General features: G+C 62.5%; 1 protein-coding gene across 11 annotated transcripts in view; it reads right to left on the minus strand.

Annotated features, from left to right (window-relative positions):
* Nucleotides 1–12,905, minus strand: part of ABLIM2 (actin binding LIM protein family member 2) — a 62,360-nt gene that overhangs the window by 5,740 nt on the left and 43,715 nt on the right. For all 11 annotated transcript variants that reach the window (XM_045289451.1, XM_045289453.1, XM_045289452.1 and 8 more), the window contains 5 exons: nt 11,288–11,426; nt 6,262–6,323; nt 2,544–2,598; nt 1,610–1,617; nt 1,386–1,466 (listed from right to left, as the gene is read on the minus strand). In XM_045289451.1, the coding sequence (XP_045145386.1) occupies nt 1,386–1,466; nt 1,610–1,617; nt 2,544–2,598; nt 6,262–6,323; nt 11,288–11,426 (345 nt within the window). The remainder of the gene's footprint in view (nt 1–1,385; nt 1,467–1,609; nt 1,618–2,543; nt 2,599–6,261; nt 6,324–11,287; nt 11,427–12,905) is intronic.

Genomic DNA, 12,905 nt, shown 5'->3' on the forward strand with positions numbered 1-12,905 from the left:
GGGGGGGGGGAGTCCCACAGCTGTGACTCTGTGGGAGCAGATGGCCTCATCTTCCTCCCTCCGGGCAGCTGGGGGTTTTGAACCACTGACCACGCAACTAGCACAGCAGCCCACCCCACCACCTCGCAAACTCACTGCCACCGAGTCCTGGGCCAATGCACAGCACCCCTGTAACTGCTTATGGGAATCAAAAGCTCTGGTTTCCTCCCACGGAGCGGCTGGTAGTTTCGAAGTGCAGACCTTGCGGATCGCAGCCCAACATGTAACAACATCACCACCAGTGCCCCTGACGTGAGATGTGACAGACACACAGATGCGGCGGGGGTGGGGGGACCATGTGATGATGGTGAGGCAGAGAAGGGGTGATGTTTCCAAGGACCTTGGGAGCCCCCAGAACCTCAGGTGGCAGGGAGGGTGCTCGTTGTAGCCTCAGGCAGCCTCCAGCCCCTGGACCCCAGATCTGGGGAGAAAGCCCAGCTGCTGCTCCTCACTGCCCCTGCAGGCTTTCCCACAACAACCTGAGTGTGTGTGTGGGGGTGTGGGGGTGTGTGGGGGGTATCGACTCCAGACCGGCGGCCTCACACTGGGGAAGTGGACCTGGTCCCGGCCCCTGACAGCAGTGCCCACTCAGAGCCCCCTTCTAGTGCAGGGACACGCCCCCAAGGAACCCCCATCCACACACGGCCGCCCGGTGGAGGAGGGTCAGCGTGAGGCCCAGTGCAGGCAGCCAGGTGCCCCCTCTCAGGTCTCCCTGCCCTGCCTCTGCTGGCCCAGTCCCGGTCTCTCCTGGAGTCCACTCCACCCAAGTCCTCGGGTCTTGGTAGGTATCCCCACCCTCCCACTGCCCAGGGGCTGGTCCCACACCCCCACAGCACCTCCTGTGCACTCAGCTCCAGGGCACAGATCAGGCAGCACGGTCCCTTTAGGAGGCCCCGGCCCACAGAATCCAGTTCTAGAGAAATGGTCATTAACAAGCAAGGAATTCCCAAGGAGAAAGGCTCAGGGGCGTGGGAGCTGCTGCTGCCTCGCTGGGCGGGCAGGCACTCGGCACACAGGAAGGCTCAGCAAGCCCGATTCTTCCACGTCACCCGTGTCGCCCGACACTGCTCTGCGCTGTCTGTACCCGGGCTTGCTTCCTGAGGGGCACGCCATCCTTCTGGGGCGGTGTGAAGGTGGCCAGAGGCGGGGGCACTCAAAGAAGCCCTGGCTTCTTTTCGGGCTGGAGCCCAAGGAAAGGGCAGAGGAGGCGGAGCTGAGCATTGCCCCTCCCGCCCTGACCCACACACAGTCGTGGGGCTCTGTCTTCCTGCGGGGCCTCTCACCACACACACAGAGCAAGTACCTGCTGAGGATAGCGCATCGCCCTCACCCCCCGCTCTCCTCACCTCCAGCCGCGTCCGGTCCACATCTTTGGGCAGTTTCACCCGAATCCGGTTTGTGACAATGAGGGCGTCATACGGGTAGATCTGTTGAGGGGAGAAGCCGAGGTCACACTCAAACCGGGGCACTGAGCCCCAGGGAGAGGCAGGTGGGACAGGGGCACACAACAAAGGAACTTGTGACCTGGGTGGGCGGCAGGTGGAGGCCAGGTGGGCGGGTGGCCGCTTACCTTGTATTCTGAAAGAGAGAAGGGGGGTGGGGGGGAGAAAGCATGAGAGTCTTAGAGAGCACAGCCAGGGTGGGCGTGTCCCTGTCCTCCCTCGGGACCCTAGCCTGGACATGCAGTCAGCTCAGCCCAGGCACCCGTTATGTGCCCCCCTTTCCTCCAGACCTGGCCCCCACACTGAGGATGGGCCTTGAAGAGCATGGGGCCCCCTGAGAATGCTGCCTGCCACAGTTTACCCAGGTGCAGAGTGGGCAGTGCAGGCAGACCCATTGGGATGTTGGGGAGACTGACCCCCCAGCTCGCACTGTTCCTGGTTTATGAGCCTGTACGGTGCCTCCTCTCGAGCCTGCCTGGCTACAGACCAGAGGGAGCCCCTTGGCCCCAGCAACAGGGCAGAGAGACTGGGAAGTGAGCCCCTGCCACACACACACACCTAGGGCCCCAGGGAAGTGCAGGCTCCAGGCTTGGAGGGACGCCAGGGGCTGGGAGCCCCTGAGCATGGCATGGCTGCCCAGAGCAGCCAACCCTTAGTTTCCCAAGTGTGGGAGAGGGTCTAGACATGCCGGCTCCGAGCAGGGGGTGTGGATGTCCTCCTCAGATGGTGGGTTCTCCTGCCCCATGCTCAGCCGCTCCTGTGGGAATCAGCCAGCTGACACCGGGGTCCCTCCCCCAGCCCTCCAGAACTCCCCGTCGTCCTCAGGGCCTGTGCCCAGGAGAGCACCCTGCCTCCTGGAGGGTGCAGAGGGTTAGAAGCTGAGTTGCTCATCGAGATGGGCCATTGGGGTCACCTCTGCCCTGCAGGGCCACTGTGCAGGCAGCTCACTGCCCCCGGAGGCCACTCAGGGAGAGAGGGCCCTACAGGCGGGTAACCCTGGGGCCAGGGAATGGACCTGCCACGCCATGGGGACCCTCTGCTAGCAGCACCCCACCCCCATACCTCGTGTGCCCCAGCTGGAGTCCGGGTCCTCTCCGAGAGGGGCCACATTGGCATTCTGGAAGAGAGAGGGACGGTAGTGGGCAGGTGAGCAGGCATCGGGCCAGGCAGGTAAGTCCTTCCCGAGCCAGGTGCCACTCCGCCGGCTGGGACAGGAGGGTCAGCACGGGTGCTGCAGTCCCTCCTCAGCCCCGGGCATGCAGCGGCCTCTGCATCGGTCCCTCCAGGTGGTCTCACCCCCTACCTGGGGAAGCACCTTTGAGGGCCCCCCATGAGACCCCGTAGGGACATTGGGGACATGAGCCTGTCCCCTCACCCCACAGCTGCCCTGACACCCATTCGCCCAATTCTGCCAATGCAGTTGCTGCCCCATTAGCACCACCCCCAAGCCCCTCTCTGCCTCCTTTGAGGTCCCCGTCACCCAAGGACACCCCAGGGTCCCCACACCTGACTGCAGGCCCGGGCCATCAGCAGACCCTACAGGCCGGTCCCCCAGCCAGCTCTGTTCCATGGGCCTGCCACCCATGGCCCCAGCGCCTTGAAGACACCTCTTTCACCCCCGCTTGGGCGTCTTGCCCACCGCTCAGAGCTGGGCTCCACCCCATGGGGGTGGGGGTGTTACATTTCAAGGGGAGCTGCAGTGACTAGAGGTGGTGTTTGCAGCCTGAGCTCCTGTCCGACTGCCTGCCGGCTGGGCACCGACTGTGGAGGAGGATTGAGGGTCTGGGGAGGGGGGGAGGGGGGGAGGTCGCTCGAAGCTGAGCACTGAGCAGGGATGGTCTCTGGGGAGGGGGGTAGGGGGTTAGGGCGTTCGAAGTTGAGCACGGAGCAGGGATGGTCTCAGGAGCTCCCTTCCAAAGCCTTCGCCGTCAAGAGGAGAAATGAGGTGGGGGGCAGTGGGCAGAGCCAGGAGGAGGGTGGGGCGGTGCAGGGGGCTGCCCGAGGGAGTGGCTGGAGCCTGGCTCTATGTAAGGACCAGCTAGTGGGTTTATCAGGCCTTTTGGCTTAATTCGTGCTTATCTTGATAATTGGTGCTTATCTTGATAGCTGAACTCTCAGGTGCCCCCTGAAATTCCATGCCCAGGGCAAGTGTCTTGCTGCCTGGCTCAAGATCTGGGCCAAGGACCTAGGCCAGTGGTTCTCAACCTGTGGGTTGTGACTCCTTTGGGGTTGAGAACCACTGACCCCAGAGTCAGGTGCCCCCGGGCCCCCAAGAGGTCTCCTGGACTGCCCCTGCTTCAGGCATCACTCTGCCCCCCACCCACCTTGGGGTTCCCAAACGTGTTTCTTCCCCCACATTCCTCGTGCCCTGAGCAAGCAGCCGGGTGCCCCTGTGAGCATGGGCATGGGCTCCGCTCTTCGGTATGGCCAGGTTGGCTTTCCTATGGCCTGGGCACCTCTCAGCGGGGACACACTGCCCCCTAGTGCCCACGTCCCGGCATGGCGGGTGGCCACACTCCTGGCTACAAGCCCAGGTCCCGGCCCTGTCTCTGGGCCGGGGGAACCTGGGGCCCATTCTCATCTCCAAGTAAAGAGGTGATGTGAATGGTGAAGCCTTGGTTGTCTTGGAGCAGCAGGTGAGCAAGGCCAGGCCCACCTGCAGGTGAGGCACAGGAGAGGCCTGCAGGCCTGCCTGTGAAAACCCAGCTACCAAAGAGCCCCAAAGACGAGACACTGGGTAACTTTCCCCAAGAGCCAGCGAGTCCGGGCAGAGCCGGGACAGGATGTGCAGGGCTGGGCAGATCCTGAGGTAGGAGCGGACAAGGCTCCACTCGGAAGGCTGCCAGGCCCAGCCTTGTCTGCCGTCAACAAGGGACCATTTTCACAGGTAGGTCAGGGAAGCCTGCCCTCACAGTTCCCCTCATCGGCCTATCTCACCGAGTTTGCTGTCTCTGCTAGTCAGAGACCTCATGTAGCTGCCGCCGCTGCTGTAACTGTTGTCATGTTTGTTGTCATGTTTGCAACTGTGGCTCTGGCTGTGTCACCGTGACCACCGTCTCCTCACGAGACCCCCTGTCTGATCCTAGAAGAGGCATCTAATAGACCTCACCTGTGACCACCATCTCCTCAGTAGGTCCCCTGTCTGACGCTAGACGAGGCACCTAACAGGCGTTACCTGCCACACTTGAGTTGTATCCACAGTAGAGGTTACGCATTGCGCTGTGGTCCGCAGGTAGACAGTCCCAAACCACCCCCCACCACTCCCCTCCCCCGCATGTGTGTGTGGGGGGCGGCATGGGGGCAGTACTCTGCCCACAGGCACTCCCTGGAAAGTCCCACAGTGAAGGACACGGCCCAGGGTCTGGGCGGCACTGGGATCAGTGTCTGTCCACCCCCACCACCCCCTGCACTGAGGCACGAGGAGGACCCAGGGACACCCACATCTTAGAGAAACAGGCCGGTGTGCCAGTAGGAACAGAAAGACCCCCCAAAACAGGGGTCAACGCTCTTCTCCAAGCAACCCACAAACTAAAGCCTGCCCCACTGGCCCCACCTCATCTGACAACACAGCACCGGCTGCACCACGGGCCTTGCCCAGGGCCAGAACCCCGTGCTGAGCAGACAGCCCGTCCTTCTCCTGAGCAGCCCCTGGGGGCATTGATCCTCTGATCTGGGGGCTCAACCCACAGCACCCCAGGGACCGTCATCACTCATGTCAGCAATGGAAAACAGTTGGCTTTTCAGACCCTCGGGTTTAGGACCTGGGTTCTAACCACAAAGTGGGCCGTTCAAACCCACGAGCCGGTCCAGGGGAGAGAGATGAGGCTGTTGGCCCCTGTAAAGACTAACAGCGTGGGAATCCTGCACAGGGTCGTTATAGGTCACAGTGGTCTCCCTGACGGCGGTGCGGTGGTCAGCTGGTTCAGTTGAGGGTTTGAACTCAACAGCCGCCCCTAGGGAGTAAGATGAGGCAGGGGTCCTCCCGGGGGCCCAGCTGAGCCCTGGGGTGATGGACAAGAACCCCACTTTCTGGGGGAGCTCCTGGTCCCACGTCCAGAGCCATGTCTGCAGGGAGGGCTTTGTCAGGGGTCAGCTCTTGGGGCTCAGACACAGCACCCCAAAATTCAGAAACTCAGGTGGTGGGTGGGGTGGATGCCCAAACCAGACTGGGCCAAGGCCAGCCAGGGGAGGGCCTGCGTGCACCAGGCCGGGGGCAGCCTCTCTGGCCCGCCTGTTCCTCTGGACATGCACCGTGCTCTGCGGGGGGCCTCGTGAAGACTGAGGCTCCCGGCCCAGCTGTGGCCTCTCCAACCTCCTCCTGCACCCATGGGAGCTGGCACTGGTGAGAGAGATCTAAGAAGAGCACATTGAAGGCCCGTGGGCTGCCCAGTGACCGTCTCAGAATGGCAGCTGAGATGCTTCTAGAAGCAGGGGTGGGGAGATGGCCTCACGTGCTTGGACAGGCTGTCAGGGGAGAACCAGCCTGGTGACGTAGAGAGCAGTGTCCCTGGCTCTGCTCGCCTCTGCCTGCACAGAACAGAGGTGGTGACAGCCCTGGGTGGGTGGGTAGTGGGGGTCCTGTGCCCGTTGCTCTGGCTACATGGTCAGGAAGACATGCTCTTGTGCATAGGCCTTGGTGATGGTTGGTGGCACATGCTGGGCATGGAGTGGGGGTGGGGTCCCCAAGACCCCTGCTCCTGGCTGCGTGGTCAGGAAGCTGCAGAGCACCCCCTCCCCTGCCCAGGAGTGTTAGCAATGCATGCCGGGGGGCAGTACCTACCTGGTGGTCCAGGCCATTCTTCCCGTGCCGAGGGAGGGAGTCGGACTGGGAATAGAGGGACCCTGAAACAGACACAGGACGGATGGTCACGGAAGGCAGGTGGCACGCAGGAGGGGCCGAGGACAGGCCTGGAGCTGCAACGGAGGCAGGTGGGGCCTGGGGCAGGTGACGCTGGAGCAATGGAAGAGCGGGTTCCCCCTCAGCTGTGGCCCCTGGTGCTGCCTGTGGACAAGGCCTCCTGGGGGCGGAGGGGTGACCGCCTCAAACTAGACCATTGTTCAGGACTCTCCCCCCACACATACCCCCTCGGGTCCTTGTGTTCAGGGACAGACTGAGGGCCATGGCATCATCTATATCCAGTCCAAGCCCCCACCCTTTTCTGGGCAGGCCCAGAGTGTGTGTGTGTGTGGGGGGGGGGTGTTGTCATGCAGGTCACAAGGGATTCTCAGACCCTGGCCCAGACAACAGATTCCAGTCTGGGGGTCAGTGGGCTGCAGGCCACTCTGAGTGCACACTTCAGACACCCCCACCTGCTCGAGTCTGAAACCAGTGGAAGCCCCCCCTCACCCCTGCTCCTGCGACCAACGGTGCAGCTTCTGGAAACCGTTCCACACAGCGGCCACCTACTAGAGCCAAGGCTCTGCCGCGGCAGGAGGATCCTTCCCACTTCCCCTCCATGGTCACACCTGAGGGCTTTGCACACTTGTCACCCTCAGACCTTTCTCACCGCCTGCCATCCACGCTGACTGGCAGCGCCCACGGGACAGCAGAGTGGCCCGGGGCCTCCAGGAACAGGAAGCCCCGCTTTCCCCTGTGGAGCAGCTGGTGCCTCGAACTGCTGGCCTTGTGGGAAGCAGCCGGGCGTGTTCCCACTGCCCGTCAGGTCTGCCCTGAGGGGCAAGGCAGCTGAGTGGGTGGACGCCTGCCTGAGCCTTCCTCTGAGAGCACTTCCTCTCTGTGTGGCGCTTCCTCCACCTGTTCTCTATGGGTGGGCCTGCGAGCGGCCAGGTGCTCTCTCGCTGCTTTGTCTGAGGATGTGATTGTTGCCCCCCGCCCCTGCCCCTCCTGGGTCTTCCCACGGCACTGGCACGTGGCCCCTTCATCCCTCTTCCCTCTGACCTCCACTGTACCCGGGGAGAAATATGCTGTCGTTCGGAGTGGAGTCCGCCCATCCGTCCTGCGTCCTCCTGTCTGGCCGTCTCAGGATGTCTTCTTTGGTCCATCCCGACCTTGACCTTGACCATGAGGTGTCCTGGGGTCACCCCGTGGGGCTCTTCAGCTTACCAAGACGGTAGGGTCTTGTGTTTCCACCAGAGGTTCAGGCCGTGGTTCTCAAACGATGCTGCCCCACGGGTCCCTGACGGTGCCCCCACCCCAGCCCTCTTCTCCCCATCATCTCTCTTTCATTAAGATTGTATCGTTTCTACTGCTCTAGCGTCAAACTCACTGATCTTAGTCCTCCAGCTGCGCTGCTCTTGAGCCTGCGCGGTGACTTTAAAACCTCGGTGACAGTGTTTTTCAGACGTTGACATCTTGAACGCTGTGTTTGGTGACCGAACGACGACTTGTAGACTCATTCACGTTCACTTCTGTGCACGTGTGTGCACGCGCTCGCCTTCTATTTCTTTGGTGAGATTTCATGCAGCTGTTTCCCACGTGCTCCCAGGGAACTTGTGAGTCTCTGCTGGAGTGCTCTGCGGACGGCTCTTTAAACACCCTGTCCAGCAACCCCCCCAACAGCAGCTCGTGTCCAGGCTGGCGCGGCGGGCGGTCCTCAGTCAAGCTATTCTCTGTTCTCAGGACAGCGGTTGGGTTTTTAAAGGGTCGTTTTTAAAGCAGCGGGAGAGCAGGCTCTCAGGCTCCCGTCCAGACCCATCATACGGATGTCCTCTTGAGGCAGGACCGGCCAGCAGTGGGTTCTCAAGGTCCCAGGTGGTCTCCATGTACACCTGGGGCTGAGAACCACCGGCTGTAAGGTCTCTGCACATGGCATTCACAAGCTGGGAGAGAGCACTAGCCCATTTTACAGACGGGGAAGCTGAGGGTCAGGTCAAATGATTACAACCCAGAGGGACAGCCAACAGTGACCCCACCCAGTTCCCATGGTTGAGTCCTAGAGCACGCCTCCTAGGGCGGGTGGTCTTTGAGGGGTTGACATGGCCGGCCTTCAAGTGTGATTCTGAAACACCACCCCACACACCCACAGCAGGCAGGCTGGAGAAGCCCTGGGGCAGGACGAGGGCCACCCTGGGCTTCAGTGCGGTGCGGTGGGCCCAGGCCCCGTGCGTGTGCGTGTGGTGGTGGTGGGGGAGCTTGACCCCAAGCAGGGGGTCTGCTGCCTCTGGCACTGTCCCAAGAGTGGCTGGGTTACACGGACCACCCTGAGGGTCTGCGCCGATGCCAGCCTGGGGGCCCACCTGGTGACCGGCCACGATGCAGGGACAGGGGCCCTAAGCACTGAGGCTCCGAGAACCCTCCTGCAGGACAGAACCTGGGCAAAGCGTGGCCTGCAGAAGGGTGTGCGGCCCCCAAGGAGTTCAGGGGTGTCCTGAGTCCTGCTTTGCCATCCCCCAGGGCTGCGGTGGGCCGAGAGGCTCTGCCTCAGGAATCATGGTCTGCCATGGCTGTCGGTCCCCGGGCTCAGCAGAGGGACAGAGCGCAACCAGAGTGGGGACGGGGGGCGGAGGGCTGGCCATGGAGATGGGGGGCTATCAAGTCCGAGCGCCCCTCCAGAGAGCAAGCCCTTCAGAACCCCCTTCCGAGCAGCGTGGGCTCACATCTTCTTGTTCACTACACAGTAGCCCTGGAGTGGCTCCCAGATCACCACAGACGCCGCCATGCATACTCCCCGTCCCTCATCGGGGCTGACCAGAGGGACGGCATGTACAATATGGCTAAATGCCGGCCGGCCTCTCGGTTATTCTTCTGTTTGAGCCCTGGGGGCAGCACTGCGTGAGTCCATCCATCTCACCCGGGGCCTCCCTCTCCTGCACCGTCCCTCCACTTGACCAAGTCCGGTATCCTTCTCCAGAGACTGGTCTCTCCTGGCCACAGGAGACTGCGTCCCACCATCCTTGCCCCTAGGGAGCCAGCCCCTGGCCAGACTTCTTCCTACGCAGTTTGGCCTGTCCTTGGGGCTGTCCACAGAACTTCGATGTGCTTCTCCAGCAGGTCAGACGCATCGGTTCTTCTGTGGCCTCCTTATCCAGTACCCACCTGTCCCCTGCAGAGGACGCAGTAAGAAGGCCAGGGCTGGGCCAGGCGCACCTTCGTCCTCAAAGTAAGCTCCCCGGCTCCACAGCAGCACATGGACTGGGCCCGAGGAAGGGCCTGTATCTTCGGGAGACGTGAGTCCCTTCAAGAAACCACAGGGTCCTCTGGCCACACCCGGGGCTGCCAACGGGTTTTATTAGTCTAGCACGCCTCTGACAGTCCAGGGAGGGTCACCGAGAGAGAGGACAGGACCGGGAGGGCCTGAACCATGAGGCGCAGAGCCGCTGGCCTCTCTCCAGGTCCAGGTGGGACAGACCACCTGGCACACGTCCCCTGGGGGCAGCAGTGAGCCCAGGTCCTGCCTCTTCTTACCACAGAAACCATCAGCCCCACCCCCATCTCCCGAGTGGAGAGGGGAGTCCCTTCTACCACCTGGTGCACACACCATGCAAACCACGCCCACCGATGCCAGGCGGGGGAGAGAAAGGACAGTGGGATGCAGCAGACACTGCTGGTCTGAGAATATTTCTCCCCGGGAGGCCCTGCCCGGCTGAGAACCACCGGGACGTGTGTAGACAGCCGTACTGCTTGGGTCGTCTGGCTCCCCTGCTGGGAGCTAGAGACTGAACCCCACCCATCAGGGCCTGTCACCCACCTAAAGCCCTGCCCAGCACCAGCCGATGCTCAATAGCTGTGGCGGAGGAACGGATGGATGATCAAGCGAGGCGCTCAGACCTGGTGAGATGTGCTGAAGGTGTCATGAGCGGAGTGAGGCTGGTGCCACAGGTGGGGGCACCAGACTGGCGCTGTGACAGGACCCTCGGCGAGGCCCAGCAGGGTCCAGAGGCTCTGCCCTGCTGTAGGTCCAGGGGAAAGTGTGGACAGGCAGGGAGATGGCAGATGATGCCCCTGAGTTCACTGCTCCCAGCACCTCTGCCTGCCTTCCCACGAGCTACCCTTATGGTGTGGCCACAGGATGACATCACCAGGTGCAGTGAGTGGGGGCACCTCCACCTGTTCTGCTTCTCAGCAATGTCGAACACGTCACACTGAGAGCTTCCATGGTCGGCCCTCCCACGGGGAAGAGGGTCAGCTTCTGCCGGTGAGCACATCATGGGACTGCCACGGAGGGAAGGGCAGGCGAGGGAGAGGGGGGGTCTGTTTCCTGAGTATCACTACTGGCCAGGCCGGGCACCAGGGTGTGGAGCTGAGCTCCCCACTCTGAGACAACAAATGTCTCAACCAGGCCCCCAGCCCCCCTCACCGGCCGGCCAGCAGGAACACAGCTGGTCTGTCCCCTGTGTCCAGCCCCTCGGCGCCCTGACCCCCAGCTAAGCCTCCAGTTTTGCCCACAGATGGTCCCCCATGTGCCACCGAGATGGGCAAGCCCACGTGCAGGAGAAGCTGTGCTACCGAGTTCTGGGCGGTCAGTAACGGCGCCAACCCTTCATCACATCTGGAAACACACAGGGTACCTGGCCGTCCGCCCTCCCCCACCTGACAGCGGCGACCTCAGTGTTCCAGCGCCCGCCCCGCCCGGCGGCGGGAGGCGGGCAAGAAACTGGCTTTCTCCCTGCTGAGGCCCCGCCTGCCTGCCCGAGGGAGGGAGCTGAGGCTCCAGGTCTGGCAAGGCTCTGGGGGACCGGCCGGCCAGAGGAGAGTAGCGAGAGGCCCTGTGGGCTGAGGTGGGCCCAGGCTCCAGCCGGGTGTGTTGTCCCCGTGTCGCCCATCCCCTCGCTCGCTTGCTCGCTCGCTGGGGTGGTGGGGTCGTTCGGACTGGACCTGGGGCTCTGTGTTCATGAGAACCACTCACGTGAGCAGAGGCTGAGGCTCGGTGCATTCTGGGTCAGGTCTCTGTCCGGCCCACTGCTGAGGGACAAGGAGCAGCTGTCCAGGTCTGGGGAGTTCGTCCTGGTGTCTGTGTCCCCCCTGAGGATCATCCAGCTGGCCTTCTGCAAAGGAGACACACGTGCTCAGTGATTCAGAGGTCCTGCCAGGGGGCACCGCCCAGCCCTGCCCAGCTAGACCACAAGCTGGCCCGAGGTAGAGAGCCCACTGTGCATCGAGTGAGTGGGTGTCCCTGGGATCCGAGGGGGGGGGGTGCCACCCTGCTTTACTGAGGCCCGAGGGGGTAGTCAAAGTGAGGTCAGCAGAATGCTGGCCCCCTGCCTGCCTGCTCCCCTCAGAGACCAGAGAACTCACTCGCTCCCTCCCTTAGTGCCTCCCGGCTGATACCGACCGACAGTGACCCAGTGGGACAGGGCAGAACTGCCGGGGGTGGGTGGGGGGTGTTCCAGGACTGTCGGTCCTTATGAGAGTAGAAAGCCCTGTCTTTCTCCCAAAGAGCCGTTGGTGGTTGTGAACTGCTGACCTTGCGGTGAGCAGCCCAAAGTGAGCAAGCCCTAGGGAGCCCGGATCTGCTTCGCTGCCACTCCCAGCCCCCGCGCGAGGCGCTGTGACCCCTGTGACGGGCTGGGATCACAGGGCTCTCTGGCGGCTGGTTTTCAGGAGGGGTCTCCGCCTTTCTCCCTAGTCCCTCTGGTCCTGAAGCTCATAGACAGGTGGCAGCTTTGAGCCAGGAGCCTGGGCAGGACCAGAGGCCAGAGCCCCCCCACCTGCCCAGCCCCTCGTAGCTGTCAGGAAGCAGCCCTGGACACAGCGTGTTCACACAGACGTGAACCTGTGCCAGTTACTGGACAGGGGTCACATCCTAGGTAGCTTTGCTTTCCAGAACAGGGGTGTCCTGGCATGGCGGGCAAGCCCTCAAGCCCTCTCTGGAATGCCACAAGTTCAAATCCGCCTGCAGGCACGTAAGAAGACAAGTCTGTCTGTCCAGTTCTGAACAACCAGCCATTGAGAATCCATAGGGCGGAGTTCTGTCCTGGCCCACCGGGACAGGTGGGGGCCCATGTGAGTCTGAGCTGGCTGGCTGCAGCTGTTCAGTGGGGCAGGGTGGCTCTGGGGAGAATCCCCATCTTCCATGCAGCACAGAGACCCGGTCTGCCCCCAGCCAGGGCTCTTCATGCACAGCCACTGACTGCCTGCCTGTGGGTGTCCATGTGGCTGTGAAGAGGTCTCAGTGGGGCAGAGCAGGGGGGACAGCGTGGTGGCTGACCGCAGCCGCCAAGTCCCCTGAGGGGCACAGCTCTCCTCAGACACTCGGAGTCGCTGTGTGTCTGATTAAAGGCAACTGACTGTCACTGTTCCTAGAACAGGCATCATGAGCCCTGGGTGTCAACACATGGAGCAGGTGCTGCAGGTGATGAAGGCTGTGGCCATGGTCAAGTAAGAAAGCCGAGGGATGGAGGGTGGGTGGATGATGGATGGAGGAGAGATGGGTGTGGTCAACGGATGGATGGGCAGTGAGCAGAGGAATAATAGGTGGAAGGTGGGTGGGTGGGTGGATGGATGGATGGATGGATGGATGGATG

This window comes from Echinops telfairi, unplaced genomic scaffold (genome assembly GCF_000313985.2).
Source record: "Echinops telfairi isolate 266 unplaced genomic scaffold, ASM31398v2 ScPeMD7_28;HRSCAF=97, whole genome shotgun sequence".
NCBI lineage: Eukaryota > Metazoa > Chordata > Mammalia > Afrosoricida > Tenrecidae > Echinops > Echinops telfairi.